At 44.2% G+C, this 18217-nt stretch overlaps 1 protein-coding gene across 2 annotated transcripts in view; it reads right to left on the reverse strand.

Annotated features, from left to right (window-relative positions):
* GEMIN8 (gem nuclear organelle associated protein 8) overlaps nt 1-17820 on the reverse strand; it is a 21830-nt gene extending 4010 nt beyond the window's left edge. For both annotated transcript variants that reach the window (XR_003796454.1, XM_029241532.1), the window contains exons 1-3: nt 17709-17820; nt 8499-8543; nt 7429-7870 (exon numbers count right to left, since the gene is read on the reverse strand). Coding sequence is in view for 1 of the 2 variants with exons in the window: in XM_029241532.1 (XP_029097365.1) it covers nt 7429-7870; nt 8499-8510 (454 nt within the window). In the remaining variant the exon portion in view is untranslated. The remainder of the gene's footprint in view (nt 1-7428; nt 7871-8498; nt 8544-17708) is intronic.
* Nucleotides 17821-18217: the final 397 nt, after the last annotated feature.

Below are 18217 nucleotides of genomic sequence, written 5' to 3' on the forward strand. Positions count from 1 at the left end.
GAAAGAGATGCTCAACTCTCAAAAGGCTCTGCGTAGAGCCCCCTCCCGCAGGTCCTTGAGTCTCCATGGAGGAGAGGTTGGGGGAGGGGGAAGGAAGGGGCACCGCTGAGTTGGGGGTCTGATTTTGTTCCCTTACATTCGAGTTGCTTTGCCTCTACTTGCTCACAAAAAAAGAAAAGTTCTAACATTAGACTATAAATTTGAAAACCAGTCAGCTTAAAACTAAATACCCTCAGACTAGCTGGGCGCTGGAGGCTACAGGTAGCACGTGAAAGTACTTTAGTGTATACCGACCTAGAGGACCAAGCAAGCCTGAGGATGCAATACTCACTTGAAGGCATCCACTTATTCTAGGCTCCATTTATTGCTTCCTCCCTCCCAATGAAAGAAAGGATTCTCAGTCACTGGTGGTTTCTCTTCCTGTCACAACAAGGTGAGGGCTCAGCCAGCCAGATGGAGAGTCATCTGACTGAAGCAGAGAAGTCGAACACCACACTTCACGAATAACTGAACAGGGGCCTTGTCATGCAGAGGTCGGTCATTTTTCCCAAAAACAGCTGTGGGACTCAGTGTTACCAAGCACTTTTTTCTTGTAGGATACTTGACCAAGGCAATTTGTGTTAATACAAATCAGAGTATCTTTTTCAATTTCAGCTTTAAAACAGGGTTGTAGTGGGGGGAATAGCCTCCCCGCAAGTTTCCATCGACCCAGAACCTCAGAATGTGATCTTATTTGGAAATAGGGTCTTTGGGGATGTAATTAAGCATTGAGATGAGATGATTCTCCATTAGGGTGGGTCCTAAATCCAGTGAGAGTGTCCTTATGTGAGACAGAAAAGGACACATACAGACACAGGGGGAAACCATGTAAAGATGACGGCAGAGGCCAATGAAAGCCAGGAGCCGCCAGAAGCCGGAAGAGGCAGGCCCCAGAGCCCTTGGAAGGAAGCGTGGCCCTGCCAACAACTTGATTTTGGTCTTCCGGCCTGCAGAACTGTAAGAGAATAAATTTCTGTAGTTTTCAGCCACACGGTTTGTGGTAATTTGTTACAATAGTAACAATTAGGAAACTAATTCAGTTACCATGCATACAGAGTTAAAACAGGAAAAACAGTATTATACTATTAAGGAGAAACTCTACTGGACTCCATCTGTGTTCAGGATATATAACCTTGATATTTTTTGCCTCAATCTATACATTTACATGGTGTTACCAACGTAGGCTTAAAGTCTATAAAGGAAAAAACAATCATGGGAAGTGACTTGCACTTCAGAGACCCTGACATAGCAGGAAAACATTCATTCAGTATTCCAAGATAATTAGCTCAAAGGCAGAACATTTTGGAGGACAAAGCACTAAGACAAATGAGTGTTAAAGAATGTGATTTTCCTCCATTTTTCTAGGATTAGCATGTCTGATTATATTCTCTGCTGTGTTGCCAGAATTAATGACCTCAGCACAACCGAGCAAAAGCACAGACTTGATTTATATCATGAATGCCTCATTTCTGGCTTGTCAGCAACACACCCAGAACACAGGTGCTTGCCAGCAGAGCTGGAGCCATTACTGACGGGTCTTCCATCCTCACCCCACATCCCTCACTCGACGACAGATGTAATCCCCAAGTCCGGGGGCAATCACCATGTTTAATTTTAGAATAAAAGTGCGTTTCCATCCCTCCCTTCCATTTTTCTATGGCCATTCACACGTATCTTCTCACGGACTGCTTTGATGCCCCGAACATCTGGACTAGATGAAACACACACATGGTGGAATTGTGCTCAATCAGTATGATTCCACGCTTGAATCTCATTGACGAAACTAAGACAGCTCCCTGAACACTGGGCCGTAGGTTTCGTTATATCTTCTAGGTTTTCTGTGGAGGGTGCAATGAGGGAGAGCGGGACGGGTTCCAGCAGACTGACTGAAGGCTCACTAGGAAGACTAGAGTCTAAACCTTCCTGCTCGGGTGGACACAACGTAAAGGAGCAGATGTCGCCCATCAAATGTCTACAAAGTACACCTGGGCCCTTGGTAAGACCAGCACTTTGAGTGCTGGGCGGGGAGTGCACTCAGCCCTTTCTTTCCCTCTCATTCCGCACTGCCCCCATCCCTCAAAGCCTAGTGTGCACTCCGTTTCTCCGTGACCAGCCCGTGGAGCTCCTCTGACCACTGAGCCCACTCACTCACCGGCTCTTCCCCTCATTTGCAAAACTACCCATGGCGCACACCATAAATGGCTCTTGTAGGTATCATTTTAAACTTGATTTTGTCTTCTCTTCCCACGTGGGTTTATGCTCTTTGAGAAATGTCCCTGTTTGGACCCGACATCTACCCCCAAAACACAGGTGACAACTATCTGATGGGCTCATGTCGAGACAACAGTGGCAAGGGTTTGTTTCGGGGGGCCTGCTTCTCCACGGGGAATGACAACTCTCACTCATTTTCCCTCTAAGTATTAGGATGAGGACCTCGCAGTCTCAACTGATGGTTATTTATGACTATAAAATGATACCTTCCTTAACCTAACAATAAACATTTTTCCTAAGAAATAACTGACAACACAGCTGACCTTTTAAAACTTCACAACTGTCTACCTTCCCGTAAGTAATGTTACCAGTGAAGTTTTAGATAACAGCAATATCTCGCTGGGAAACGATGACATATAATATAATCAAAAGCATGCCTGTTACTGCTGCACAAAAAAGTTCTTTGTTTACCCTACTTAATATTTTTTTGGTTTTTATTGCTGAAATATGTGAAATTAGAGACTGTCCGGAGGAATGGTAACCACAAACAAGAACACGTTGTCCAGCCTAAAGGATTTCATCCCAAGAAGGTATTAAATAAGACACAGATGAATTATATAATGTACACATTCCTTTGGAGGTGAATAGTCCTGAAAAGCTGTATCTTTCAAGTTTAGCTACATTTTCCCTTGCTAGTAATATTTTATACAATCTGTGTTCTCTAAATGATTCATGTTCAGGGCTGAATTTGTCCTAATTGAATAAGTAGCTTCTAGTGGCTCAAAGAGCAAAACAACTTCAACCGAGTATTCACATGACTCAGGTCCCTCATCTCTTTATTCAAACATTTCCCAACTGTGTATGTAACTAAACCTCTGTGAGCATTTCTAGCGAAGGTAATGGATTGGAAAGCACCACGGGCATTCCAATTACTTATGTCTGAATGCCATCATTCATGACTGCTCGAAGGAACACGAATTGATCCTATACGCCACTGAAAGTGCTGGTGAAAAACCTAGCGCTGGTGAAGTGCTGCCCATTATTTTTGGTGGGGCAGTATCAGGGCCTGGCAGCTGCTTCTTACAGAGACCGCATCTTTTGCAGGAAGATTAGATTCCGACACCAAAGCCTTGTTCTCACCCTCGCCAGACAACACTCATGTCTCCCGGGGACCTGATAAAGCTTTCAGGGCGGACTGCAGGACACAAGAGCATCAGAGATCCCAGCACAAGCAATTTTGAATTATGCTACAATTACACGTTTTTAAAGCACAAAGTAGCGGAAGCTCAATGCGTTTAGTGCTGTTATGAGGAAGGTGGAAGCAGATTCATTTCCCCAGCCCGTGTAGTTTACTATATTAACTTATATCAAGCAAGAATGTCCTTGAAACAGAACTAAAAGTTGTGGTAATGACTACTTTGACAAAATTGTATTAGTGGCTCAATTTGACAGATCTCAAAGCTTTTCATTCTTTTATGTTTTAAATATTCTAAATCAACTTAAGAGTTTGAAAAGTGCTGCCTAGGGCAGAAATATATGACTTCTTTTTTTTCGAAGTCAGAGAATACTTTATTAAAAATATGCAGAATCTTAATCAAGCACTCACCAATCAGCAACCAGAGATGATCACACTAAGTGAGGTCAGAAAGAGAAAGACAAATACCATGTGATATCCCTTATATGTGGAATCTAAACTATGACACAAACGAACTCATCTATGAAACAGAAACAGACTCACGGACATAGAGAACAGACTTGTGGTTGCCAAGAGGGAGGCGAGGTGGGAGAGGGATGGAGTGGGAGTTTGGGATTAGCAGATGTAAGCTTTTATATATAGGATGGATAAACAACAAGGTCCTACTGTACAGCACAGGGAACTATATTCAATATCCTGTGATAAACCATAATGGAAGAGAATATGAAAAAGAATGTGTATATGTGTATAACTGAGTCACTTTGCTGTACAGCAGTAATTGACATGACATTGTAAATCAACTATACTTCAATCAAAAAAATAACAATCAAGCACTAATCAAGACAGTATCAGAGTAAAACCAGTTCATGGTTAATAATCCATGTTAAAGGATGAGTTATTAGCAACAAACCATAACAAGTAACACTCCTTGGGCACTGACTTCCGTACAGAGCACTGTTGTATAACTTTTATCTCATTTAATCTTCATAGTTAGCATCCCATTCATTAGAATCCCCATTTCACAGATGAGGAGACTGAGGCACAGGGTAGCGGTGCACAGGATAAGAACCTCCAGCTAGTAAGTGCTGGAGTGGGGCTGGAAGCCTGTGATTCCAGCGGTCCTGCCACAGCTACTCCTGTATAATTCTACTAACAATAATGTAAGTACTGGTGAGTAGGGATGGAGGTTGTAAGGGTTTCCATAAAATTCCCTTTTTTGTTGGTTCGCTATCTAGATCACGGTAAAACAAACATGTACCAGATTTTCTTCACAGCAATGACAAGACCTGCGTGGTTCACTTTACGTCCCACTCACAGACTGCATTTGGAAACAAAGAAAATTCTGCCAGGGTGATTGTATTGGTTTCCTAGGGCTGCTGTAACAAAGTGCAGCACACTGGGTGCCTTAGAACAGAAATGTCTTGTCTCACAGCTGGGGAGGCCGGAAGTCTGAGATCAAGCTGTCAGCAGGGCCATGGCCGTCCACAGGCGCTAGGGAAGGTCTGTTCCAGGCCTTTCTCCCAGCTTCTAGCAGTTCTTGGCTTGTGGCAGCAGAACTCCAGTCCTCTCGTGCCATTCTCCCTGGGTGCGCATCTGTCTCTGTTTCCAAATTTTTCTCTTTTTATAAGGACACCAGTCATACTGGATCAGGGCCCACCCTAATCTCATTTTAACTTGTTACCTCTGTGAAGACCCTCTCTCCAAATAAGGTCACATCGTGAGGTCTGGGTGGGGTTTAGGACTCCAACAAATCTTTTTTTTAGCGGACACAATTCAACCCATAACAATGACGATAATAATAGGACTTGGAGCCCTGATGTCAACTAAGCAGATTTAGGGATGATATCAAACGAAACATGCAGTTCCTCAAGTTTATAAAATATTCAATGCCTACATCACCTTGTAAAATGGCTCAAAGAACCACAGCAAGTTTAGCACTTCATGGGATAAGGTTTGAAAAGTTCTGATTTAAGGCTCATAATTAATACTGAAAGACTTCATTCATTCATTCAAAATAATATTAAGTGCCACGCAAAACTTAGCAGGCAATTTTCATGACTTTTTCTTAACCTACCTGACAAAGGCAAGACGCAGAAACAGGGATGGTTCTTAACCAGACATCTGTAACTCAACTGACATGTGAAGGACACATTTCATTATTCTATTTTCACATCATTCATCTCTACTTTTCATTGAATAACTCTGTCAGGTTTATTTTAAATTAGCAGGTCATTCAAAATGACCTTTTAGATGGCTGGGGTTTGCTCCCATCCTTAATTACAACTTCTATCATAAATGTGGCACTCTCTCTGGCAGGAAAAACATGTTCTTCTGCCTTTGGGTACGGACAACAGAAACAAGCCCTGTCTCCATCATATTTTCTTTTTCAAAAGCTGTAACAAACAGCATTCCAACCACACGTGGACATGCTCCAATGCCAAGTCTCCCTCATCTGTTACATGCTTTTAAATTAGACTAACAGTTATTTGAGATGTATTTTGAAAAAAAGGTAAAATTTACTCCCGAAGATCAAGGAAAGACATGCATTCTGTGTGTAATAGAAAGTACTGTTTTAAAAATACTTGTTTGCATATACTTTCTAATATGCATCAAAGAAGTCAAAGGTTTAATCAAAAGAAGGGAAGTAAAACTGAATGAGTAGTGAAGAATCATAGGCAGACACTAAAGGGCATGAGACTTTATACACAGCCCATTGCTCAGTTCCTGGCACCCAGTGGGGGAATCAATACATGCTCGCCCATCATTAGGAAAACACAGATCAATCAAGATGTAAATGAAATGCACCCATCCCCAGGCTTCTATGTCTCCGTTTACTAGAAAATTCTAGGCAAAATATATAATTAGAACTCAATAAAAACAATATTGAGATGGCATGTTGTAATAGGGAGGAAAGCATCTGTATGTCTGTTAGAGACACTGAAAATATAAATGGGCTGGTGAATCTTAACAGTAAGGAAAGCACAAAAAGCAGTTTTAGTTTTTTGTGGCAAGTTAGTAAGAAATTAAAAACATAAAATTCCTGCTTTCCGACTGAAGATTTAAGACCATTATCACAATTCTCTAACCCCAGGAACAGACAGCCATGGCACAGAATCAAACCGGAGAGAGTAAATACCAGGCATTTTGTTATTCTTTTTAGGTTCGCACTGGTGTCTACTCTGGAGGGAGCTAGAGATTTAAGACCCGGTAGCTCTGCAACACCAGGGCAGTCTCTGAGCTGTGCACCAGTGAGGCGGCAGCAGCATTTTAGGAACCTAGTGGTCCTAAGCCCTGAGTGTGTGCTAGAGGAACGAGCACAGGAACTGGAGTCACACACACCTTGCTTTGAATCCTAACAGCAAATTACTAGTTGATACCACAGAACAAGTCAATGAAGCTCCTGAAGGCTCACTTTCCTTATATGTGAAATGGGCTTAAAACTTTGAGGGACTGTTGTGTAGACTAGGGAATGCGCACACATGCGCGCGCGCGCACACACACACACACACTCCATCTGGTGTAGTGTCTGAAATTCAGTAAATGGCAGAGGTACTATTAGGATAAGTTTTGTTCTAGAACTAAAAAAAAAAAAAGTCCTATATTAAAACAACCCTGAAAACTAATATAAGTGAGGTACCACATCACCAGAGCTTTTCCAGGCTTAGGATTGGGTTTGAAATATTATCTGTACCCAAGGGAGGACTTAGAAGGTTGTAAATGAGGGCAGGACAGGACTTTCCTGGTGGTCCAGTGGGTAAGACTCCACGCTCCCGAAGCAGGGGGCCTGGGTTCAATTCCTGGTTGGGGAACTAGATCCGGCATGCATGCCACAACTAAGAAGCCTGCAGGCCAGCGAGTGCTGAAATGAAGATCCTGCGTGCAAAAAGTAAGAGCCAGGGCAGCCAACATAAATAAATAAAAATAAATGTGGGCAGCAGACAAGGCCCGGGGCGGGGCCGTGGAAAAGGGTGGGTTGCACTTACGGCGCTCCTCCTGGTGCCTCTCGGTTTGGGCGAAGTACTGGCGTAGCTCCTCCGTGATCTCCATGTTGCTCACGTCGCATTCTATGCCACCATCGTCGGACTCGCTCTCTTTCTCCTTCTCCTCCTCTGCGTACCAAGCTGGCTCTTCTCTGCCGCGTGGATGTGGTCCACGCCCGCCAGCATGTGAATGACTGTGGTGGGAGTTCCAGGAGGCTGGGGGATGCTCGTAGCAGGACTGAGGCCTTCTGCCCTCCTGAGCATAAGCGCTCTGGGGAAGGCCCATGGCAGAAGAGTACCACGGGGACATGAAGCAAGATTCCATGGCCTTCCGATAGGCATTCTGGTGGCAGTGCATCCACGCCATCGCTTGATGGTAATGTTGCCAGTATCTTGCGTAGACCGGATGAGAGGGCCAAGACTCCAGAGCTAGCGCTGTTGCCGGCTACAAAACAAAAAAAAATGTAGGCTAGACAGCACGTGGTTCAGCCTCAAGAGAAACCTTCAAACGTTCAATCAACTAATCGGGTGTTTACTGCGTATCTACTAAATATCTCCTCTCCACGAGGGTGCTACGGGGCCAAGGAGAATATAAGACGGGTCCACGCCCACGATGGGCGCCAGGCAGTGCACACTTGCTCTGAAGTACATGCGCATGAGGCACACAGAGAACAATTAGTTTGAGGTTACGGCCCATTATAAAGTGGGGACAGAGGCTAATAATGATCATTTCTAGATGAGACGCAGGGGGCAAGAGGACCCGATGTCTATCATCTTGGGCCTTTCTACCCACCGTGATTAAATGACTAATTCCAAGTTAGAAACGCCTGCCAAGAACCACATGAACTGGTGAACATGATGATCTCCGGTCCCTCCCTCTCTGCCCCCTAAACGTGCTGGCGGCCCACTCCTCAGTGCCTGGGACAAAAGATGACGAGCAACACACCCGATGGTGCTCTACCTTTAGTTTTCTGATGTATTTCTTTGGTCTTCTCCATCACGCAATGAGACACCAAGACCTTAACGACTAAAACTTACCTTTTTTCTCATCAGTTAAAAAAAAAACAACTTACCTCTGCTGCCATCTCTGATTGTGAAAGTCCAAACGAGCGCCGAAGCTAGGAAAGAACAAGCAGAGTGCAGACGTCTGGTCAGTCCAGGGCTGTGATATTCATAGCTATTTTGCAGTTTGCATAGCAGCTCCTCAGAGGCTGCTGTCTCCCCAGGATGGTGCCTGATCTTCACGCAACACACCACGACAGCACCGACACCTGGGCTAGTGGTCTGAAAAGGAGGGATCCCCTTAGGTGTGATTCAGTGGCTCAAAGGACACTGCACTTTTCAAGTATAGTACTTGTTTCTCTATTGAAAGTAAAGTCCACGACAGTAACCACATAAATAGCTAGTCATATGTATGTAAAAAAGAATACACGGAACATGAACTAAAAATGTACAACTATTACTTTATTTACTAACCCATAGTTCATGCCAATGCCTATTTAAATTAACCCTGGAGGGCTTCCCTGATGGCGCAGTGGTTAAGAATCCGCCTGCCAATGCAGGGGACATGGGTTTGAGACCTGGTCCGGGAAGATCCCACATGCCGCGAAGCAACTAAGCCCGTGTGCCACAACTACTGAGCCTGCGCTCTAGAGCCCGTGAGCCACAACTACTGAAACCTGCGCTCTAGAGCCCGCGAGCCACAGCTACTGAAGCTCGCGTGCCTAGAGCCTGTGCTCCGCAACAAGACAAGCCACCGCAATGAGAAGCCCACGCACCGCAACAAAGAGTAGCCCCCGCTCGCCGCAACTAGAGAAAGCTCGCGCACAGCAACAAAGACCCATTGCAGCTAAAAATTAAACAAATAAATTTATATATAAAAAAAGTTAATAAAAAAATAAAATAAATTAACCCTGGATCTCCCAGAGGCCTGAGTAGAATAGAATACATCTTGCCAACTCACTGGAAACCTTTGTTGGGTCTTGCTGCAGGCCTGGGACTCGGAGAAGCCTCTCTAAATAAAACAACTCTCTCGGCTGGGTTGTACCCTGGGCTTTAAGTCCCTCAAATGCACGTTGCTTTGGTTTTGACTGCAAAAAGCATCTTTCAGCCAGCATGTGACACAACACTCCCTGCCTACCCACACTGCGTCTCTGCGGGAGGAGGAACTGGTCGCTTGGAGACTGTAAGGTCGGATCTTAACAAACGGCACCGCAAAACAGAGGAAAGCCTCAAGTGAGCTTTATTAGGGAGCGCTCCCGGGCGAGGTTCACTGGTCCGAGAGAAAAGGGCCAGAGAAGTCGCACCCGGGCGAGGGTTGGGCAAGATTTTATAGGGGAAGAAGGGAAAGGGGTGTGGTGAATCTGGGAGGGCGCAGGGTATTCCTTATTTGGTGGTCTTTTCAGGTATCCTGGGGGACCGTTAGTCCCGCCCCTCGAAAGGCGGGAAGGCTGGGCTGGGTTCAAAGTCCCCAGGTCAGTTCCTGGAACTGGGTGGTCCGGAATGCCTCCAGGGCAGTTTCTGGAACTGGGTGGTCCGGAGAATTTCGGTCTGATGCAACCTGTGAATCTGATTGTGTTCCCCTGCCTCGGGCCAGTTGGCCTTATAGAGACTCCACCAAGTGACCAAGTAGAATACCTTTGCCCTACAGCCTTGTTCTGCCAGGATTTACTCCCTTCCGTGCTATCTACCTCTTGTGATTTACTGATATGGCAGGAAGCAACTCAAAGTAAAGTTTAATCTGCATCTGCACCTTTTACAACCTATTTAAAACACACTTCACTTTTTTCCCTTCTGTTCAAGGGTTCAGAGATGCTCAAGTGCCAGCTGACACCAGAATGTACTTTAAAAAAAAGTTAAACAAAAGCAATAGCCTAAAATGTATGAGAATTTAAGCATCTATGAGACAAAACCCCTAACACAATGTGATGCTGAGCAAACAGGTCCTTGGGTTTTGAAACTCTGGAAATCAGATACCGAAGGAGTCCTATTTTTCCTACTTTACTTAATTATAGGGTAGAATTTTAAAATCTCCAAGCCTTAAGAAATAAACTTGACTTATTTTGTAATCTCCACCAGATGTTTTGCTATGGTTAATGCGGAACACTGAGATGTTAAATTGACCACATCTTTTAAGATTTAGCCTAAAGAGAACGATTCACATTCTTTTTAAATATAATAAGCTTTCAAAGACGGTATTTCCAAGAGGGCTGACATGGTCTTCTGTAAATTTATCTTAAACACAGCCCACACTTCCTGTTCCCTGTTCTAAATTCACAAACACACACACATGCAGTGAATGTAAACTGGGGAAAAGCTAACAAATACAGTGAAAATACAAGTGTAAATTATTGTTCACACTACAACTATAATTTAAAGGCTTAAAACATAAACAATTATCTGAAAACCTGGCTAACTGCTATGTGCTTTATAGGCTACCGAAGAAATACATATTAAAAACAGTCAACACAACTAAGGGGCTAACCACCTACAGGAGTAAAACCAACACAAAAGAAATTACAGTAGAAATCAGTATACACTTGACTGCTAAAGTGTAAGGTACAGCCTTTAAACGGCTAATTCACTCCAGCCAGGTTTTATATGTCTACCACTGAAATCTGAACAGCTTTCTGAGTGCCTGAAGCACAAAATGACATTAAAGTGAACTCCATGTGTATCTTAATCAAATTTGTTTTAGAGATTAACAATTAGCATAGGAATTAAATTAAAAAAGCCTATGAGACATCTGCGCATCTTGGGGAAATTAAGAGTTTTGAATCCAGACTTCTATGCTTTATAAAATATGTACTTAAAACCAGATCAATGTAAATATTAATTATCTCGAACTGGGAGATCTGACAGCTTCAGATATATAATAAATATCATTGTGACTGAACACTACTGCAGACCTCAGACGATCCTGTTTTTATTTATAACTGGGAAAATCCAGCCTGGCTTTAGAAGCAGTAGTACCAGTATTCTGAAAATGCACAAGATGGCTTATGAGAGGCTCCCTTCTGCAGAGCTAGAAGTTAGGCATGCGTGGTAGAGTAAACAACTGTTTAAGAGGTTCAAGTGTAATTCAATGAGTGCCCCAGGCTGTTCAAATGCCAATGGCTGTGATTAAAAAGGGATGGGAGTGCTAATTTGAGGAGTGGTTACTTACTTATGCCTTTGATTCAACAAATAATTTGATAGAAGGGCTGCCATGTTCCACTGCGTCAGAAATCACGAAAGGCACTCTGAGCACTTTTGCAAGAAAGCAGCCAGGACTAAGAGCTGGGGTGGCTTAAGAAAGCCAGTCCCAGCATTTGGACCAGAGGCCGTTCAGATTCAGCGCAGGCTGCTGACTACCTATAAAGCATATCAACTAATCTGCCGAGATGCTGACCTCTTTTAAGACGCAGGCCATTAAGGAAAGATGAATTTACATTAATCATGGAACACAGGCACCTTTGTCATCGATTTTCTTCTGATTATGCTTTTCTCATTGCTTTGGCCACTGGAACACTTATAATCAGATCTGCTGCCATCTTACAGCACGTTTAGAGTCCTCAGGCTCTACGTTCAATATGCCGCTCATGTTACCCTTGGATTTATTATTTTCCCTCCCCAAATTCCAAAACCTATCTATCACATCCTTTTACCTTTTAAGTATCTTTAAGATTCCTAAAATCCTGTAGATACTCAATTAAAAAGAGTATCGCTTATATGTGGAATCTAAAAAAAAAATGATATAATAAATGAACTTATATACGAAACAGAAAGAGATCCACAGACAGAAAACGAACTTAAGGTTACCAAAGGGGGAAGGGGGGGGAGGGATACACTAGGAGGTTGGGATTACCATATACACACTACTATATATAAAAGAGGTAACCAACAAGCACCTACTGTATAGCACAGGGAACTCTACTCAGCATTTTGTAATAACCTATAAGGGAAAAGAATCTGAAAAAGAATATATAACTGAATCATTTTGCTGTACACTTGAAACTAATACAACATTGTAAATCAACTATACTTCAATAAAAATAATAAATAAATAAAGTTTTCTTCAAGTTGAACAAAATAATCCTGAGAATGAATGACAAATTAATCAGCCCCTCTCAAATCAAGTAAGAAAAAGTATAGGGCTTCTCTGGTGGCGCAGTGGTTGAGAGTCCACCTGCCGATACAGGGGACGCGGGCTCGTGCCCCGGTCCGGGAGGATCCCACATGCCGCGGAGTGGCTGGGCCTGTGAGCCATGGCCACTGAGGCTGCGCGTCCGGAGCCTGTGCTCTGCAACGGGAGAGGCCACAACAGTGAGAGGCCCGCGTACCGCAAAAAAAAAAAAAGAAAGAAAGAAAGAAAAAGTATAAAAAAACACATCCAAAGAAAGAGCAGCTTGCATAGAACTTTATTATGAGCTTGCTATTTCCAGTATTACTGTTGGTATTTTACACCAGCAAATTTTTTTCTCTAAAGGGCCAAATAGTAAATATTCTGGGCTTGTGTGTCACATATACTGTTACATAGCCGTACTTTTTTTTAAAATTAAAAAAACAACCTATTAAAAATGTAAACATCATTCTTAGCCGTGGGCCATCACTTGGCCACCCCTGCTTTATGTTAATCCATTACGAGGCTCCACAGACTCTGCCCTCAGTATGTTGAGCATCCTAATCGTTCCTCGCTTTGCACTTGCAAATCAGTGGAGGAACTCTGAGATTCTCACCCATCTCATAAGTTATTAGGCTCAGAATAAGACTAGTGGAAGCAAGAAAACTGTGATTATGACCAATAGCAATTTGGTGACCAGTTCCTAATACTGGGGACAAAAGAATCCTCTCTGTGACTAAATAAGCAAATCGGACCATTTCTTAAAGAGCTCCAGAGACATTTAAGGACTTAATTAAGAAAAACAAAAAACAACCCACCCTAACTCCTGCAAAACAGGATCAATCAACAGGGCTTAGAAAGCATATGTAGTGCCATGATTTCTGATGGAGATTCTAGGAGCTGCCCCGGGCTAGGCAGGAACCCAACAAGGACGGGAAGCAGGAACTGGGAAGCAGGAGAGAGTTCCGAGTGTTTATTCCCTGGAAGAAGGAACCCATATCCTTCCCGGCTGACCGCATCAGTTAGCACCCAAGGGAAAGTGAGACCCTACTCTAAGAATGGGCCCTGTTAGCTTTTCAAAACTGGGTTCCACAAAGGAGCTTAAGGACCTAATAAAAATGCCTGGGCTTCTGAAAAGCCAACGTTAAAATAATTCTAGACACTATAGCAGTACTGTCACACACCACCACCAGCTCAAAGGAGAGAAAGCTTGAGGTAGCAGCAGGCTGAGCTGCCCTTTCAGTGGTTTTTAATTTTATCTTTCATTCCCCACCTCCCCAGAGTGTCTCGTACTTTTTTCTGGCGCCTGGCTCTGTGTACTGCACAGCGACTTTTCTCCTAGTGGGGTGGTGGAGCTGAAAGAAGAGAGGGCCAATGCCAGGGAAGGCCGGGATTCACGGCACTACCAACTGGGCAGCCCTCCCCAGGGAGGACAATGGCACGACAGTCACTGCCCAGCTGAGCCTGGGCGAGTACAGAGCTCGAATTCATTGTCTGTCCTCAGCCACCAGAAGAGGAAGGAGAAAAATAGCGTTGAGGTCATTCACGAAACACTGCTGAGGCCCACAGGCAAAAGGCAGTGCTTCTGGGTCTCCAATGATATATTTTTCCGTATAGCCTTTCTTAAAAACTGCACTCATTCTTCAATGACTCTGCTTATCCTGGGAGACACATTTTTAAATGCATAAATATACACTAACAACAACAGACATGAGCTTTGTGGTTTTCAATGGACAAAATGTGACTATTTCCATTGAGTCATTAAACATTGCCACCAATAAGGAATGTGGCTTTGTTGAAAGGTAGTGACATTGTCCTTTTTTTTTTTTTGGCTGAGTTGCACAGCTTGTGGGATCTTAGTTCCCCGACCAGGGATTGAACCTGTGCCCCGGACAGTGGAAGCACGGACTCCTAACCATTGGACCACCAGGGAATTCCTTGTACAAATTCTTTTTACTGCCTATTTAGATTCTTATAAGTATAGGATCTAGGATGCATCATAGCAACCAGATAAATAAAACACAAACTCCCTTCGAAATGATAATGTATCCTCTGTAACTGGATTTTCCTCTCTATCCTCCTTTTCCACTAGAATTCTGAAAATTAAATACATGAAAATTCATCGGCTTTGATTTTTGCATAGAAACACGTTCAACGTTGGTCATTAAATAAGATACACAACTTTCCCATAAGGCTCTCCCTAATTTGGTTCTCTGAGCCAACCAGAGAATTGGGGGGATCTAATTGGGCCTTCAGTATACACAGTTTCAAAGTAGAAGAAACGGGGTCTGCTGGAGATGGCTCAAAATAAATGACGGTATGGTGAGAAATCTGAATTACATACATTGAGTCATACGCAGTTCTACGGAATCTCGGTATATGCGGTAATAACCCTATCAGAGAAGATGTCTCCCAGTAAACGCACACACTGGTAGGAACTTCCTCAACTAAGACAAATGAGAAAATGAGGTTTTTTGGAGAGCACTGCTTCTTGCCATCACCCCCAGCTTCGATCTGAGGCTGGCAAGTTCAGCTGGCTTGCTGCCCTCAGAGGCTCCCTCCTGTGGCTTGGCGTGGTCCCGGCTTAGTGATTCAGACATCAGAGATGGCTCAAGTCTGAAAGGCCTTTTCCCACCCTCAGCAGTCCAAGCTCCATCTTTCCTCCAGACACAGGCCTCCTACAAGCGCACAAGCTACTGTGTTTAGAAGGCCTGCCTCTGTCCACCTATAACAGTTAAAACTGATGGGTGAGGGAGCCTCAAACCTGAGTTTCATTTCCCTTTCATTCTCTCGACCCCAAGCCCCAATTTACTCTTCTGGCTGTTGCAATAAGAAGCAAGGTCACAGTGAAGGCACAGCATGGGGAAGGAACGTAGTTCCTTGGCTGAAAGTTTCATGGCTGAAAGGACGTAGTTAACAATTCTTCTTTTTCATACAAACCATATTCCACCCATAGAACGGCACCGTTTAATCTGTCAGCAAGGGTGATGGATTTGGGAATGGATTTATTTGCAAGTTCACCAAATCCCCATGTGACTAACATGAATCAGAAGTGAAATACGAGGACAGCCCCGAAACAAGGTTACCCCTTGACTCTTGAACACAACAGGCAATGTGAAAGCTGAAAATTGGGGTAACCGACAAGGACAGAATACAACGCAAAAGAGGAAACAGATAAGTTCCCCTCATTGCAAGTATATTCTTCAAACAGCAAAACCTAGTGTGACCATGAAGGAATAAGGGTTGGACAGGTAGGTAATACAAGTTAAGAGCATAAACCACGACTGGTTTAAAGTGGTTAAAGTCACCACTGGATGTCAGGAACCTTATTTCAAATTTTCCTTCCATAAACGCATACAGGGTAATTCCACGTTAATCTCTCTTTTCTGAATTTAAACGGCACTCACTATGCCCCTTTCATTTGGCCATTTAATCAATTACTTGTAGGCCTGGATTCTGCCATCTGTTCCTTTTAAATTTCCTTTTTTCCTTCCAGCATAAAAAAGTCATAGCTAATATTTCCTGCCCTTCGATGCTGTTGGGATCGCCATTTCCTGTTAACACTCTCCTGCAACCTCTACCCTCCCTAAAATCATTGAGTAGCTAGTAACTCAAATAACTCTGGCTATAAAGCTCCAAATCTTTTCGGAAAGTAGATATCTAAATACATTAATATGTTTTCAAAGATATTTTCAAATCATCTGATCTTTGATCAACAAGTTACGCTCTTTTTTCACCTGTTCACTTTTTTACACTGTTCTATAGCTGGATTTCCTATTGTAGAGAAGTACAGACGTCCCTCGGTGTTCGTGGGGAATTGGTTGCAGGACCTCCCCCCCGACAAGAGACCAAAATCCGCGGATGATCAAGTCCATTACATAAAATGGCGTGGTATAGTCGGCCCTACGCATCCGCGAATGCGGAAGGAAGTTTCACAAGTTCCGCATCTATTTTGTGAATTCTCCAACCTCTACTCTACGCTTACTTGTTCAGTTTTCCTCCCTTTCTTCTCATTTCACCCTATCCTTAAATGTTGCACCCTAAAAACCAAAATAATCCTTCACCCTCTGTACAACACTTTTAGAATGAAAATTCTCTCTGGAGCTTTAGTTTATATCCTTTCCCAGCACAACAACGAATACTCAGAGGAGATCTGTACACCTTACTGTGAACTTGCCTTCAGTTATGCCTATCCAAAGTTACTAGCTAACAGTCTTGGAAAATATATGGTTTCTGTTCACATTGCCATCCCAAAGGGGCTGTTACTCCTATAAACTATATTAGTAAAAACTGTACGTATAAAGGTTACCCCCACCCCATAATTCATGGGAACTCTGAGAGTAAGTAACTCCAGAAATGCTATTTGTGTTATTAATCTTCAGTCTAAACTTTCAAGTAATGTTATTCTGACTTGAGGTGCAAAACAGCTGAATACAGAATCTAGCCTGTGAAACAACTTTAAAAATCATTCCTGAAAAAAAATAAACTTGTTCAGAACCATCTGGTCTGTACTAAGGGACTCTCAGGATTTCAGAGCTAAAAGGTACTTCGTTGGCCACTGGTGCAACTTCACTTAACTACTGAGGAAGAACAGAGGGAAAAGACATTCTCCACCTCCACAGGTAAGGCGCAGAGAAGACCGCAGGTGCCAAATGTTCTCCAGGTAACTGCCATCAAAACCTCTGACCTCCCACAGAGGACAACGTGCGAGGGAAAAGAGAGGAAAAGAAAACCCCAATTTTTGAATAGACGGGCTAATATCCTAGACTTCCCTCTAAGGATGAGGCTGACCTGGGTGATCTGTTCTGATTCTGGGCTGGATGGGCAAAGTCCGAATTCACCTTCCAGACCTAGCTTGACACAGCGTTACCTGGCACATCAGAATCACAATGGGGAGCTTTCAGAAAAATACCGATGCCAGGGCCCCACTTCTAGAAAATCGAATTTAACTCGTCTGGGATGGAGGCCCGGGCATTTAAAAACCATCCAGTGATTCTGGCGCACGGCAGAGCCGAGGGGCTCTGGAACCAGTTCCCTCTCACAATTAGCGGGATGCTGATAGTTACAACGATAACGTGACAGGCAAGCCCTCTGCTCTCCCGGCCTCAGAGAAAGTCAGGCTCAGGGGCCTCCAGGGGCCTCCTTCACTTCCCAAATGATACCCAGCCGCCCCCGGAGTCACCTCGAGAGCTCGTAGCTTGCAAATCCTGGGCGGTGGGCAAGCAGGGACCTATTTCCGGTGGGAAACAGGATACGCGGTGCGTGGGAGAGGATGTTGCCGGGGTGACTAGACGTGAGCGGCCGGTGCGGGTCACGTGGCCATGACGCGCAGGAAGTCCCGCCCCCGTGGTTGACGTCCCGTCCTAGCCGCGTTCCGAACCACTCAGGGGGAGTGGCGCGAAATGGGGGCTCCGCCTCTCGGGGCGGAGCGTGGGGACGGCCGGTGCAGGGTGTAGTGACCGGATCGCGGCACTCGGGGCGCGGTGGGGGAGGGGGGGCGGGCACTCCTGTGCCTCGGAGTCGGGCGGTGGGTCGGGAAGACGACAGTCGTTTCTGCACGGCTTCCGCCTCCGCTACAGTTCCTTGGCATTTAACTCTTCGCTCTGAACTTTCTCACTTCCGTTCCCTTGTGTTTTGTTAGCCTTTGCTTTTTTTAAAAACTAAAACGGAGGGCGGTCGTGGCCCAGTCTT

This window comes from Monodon monoceros, unplaced genomic scaffold (assembly GCF_005190385.1).
Source record: "Monodon monoceros isolate NGI ecotype Baffin Bay Population unplaced genomic scaffold, NGI_Narwhal_1 Super_Scaffold_22, whole genome shotgun sequence".
Taxonomy (NCBI): Eukaryota; Metazoa; Chordata; class Mammalia; order Artiodactyla; family Monodontidae; genus Monodon; species Monodon monoceros.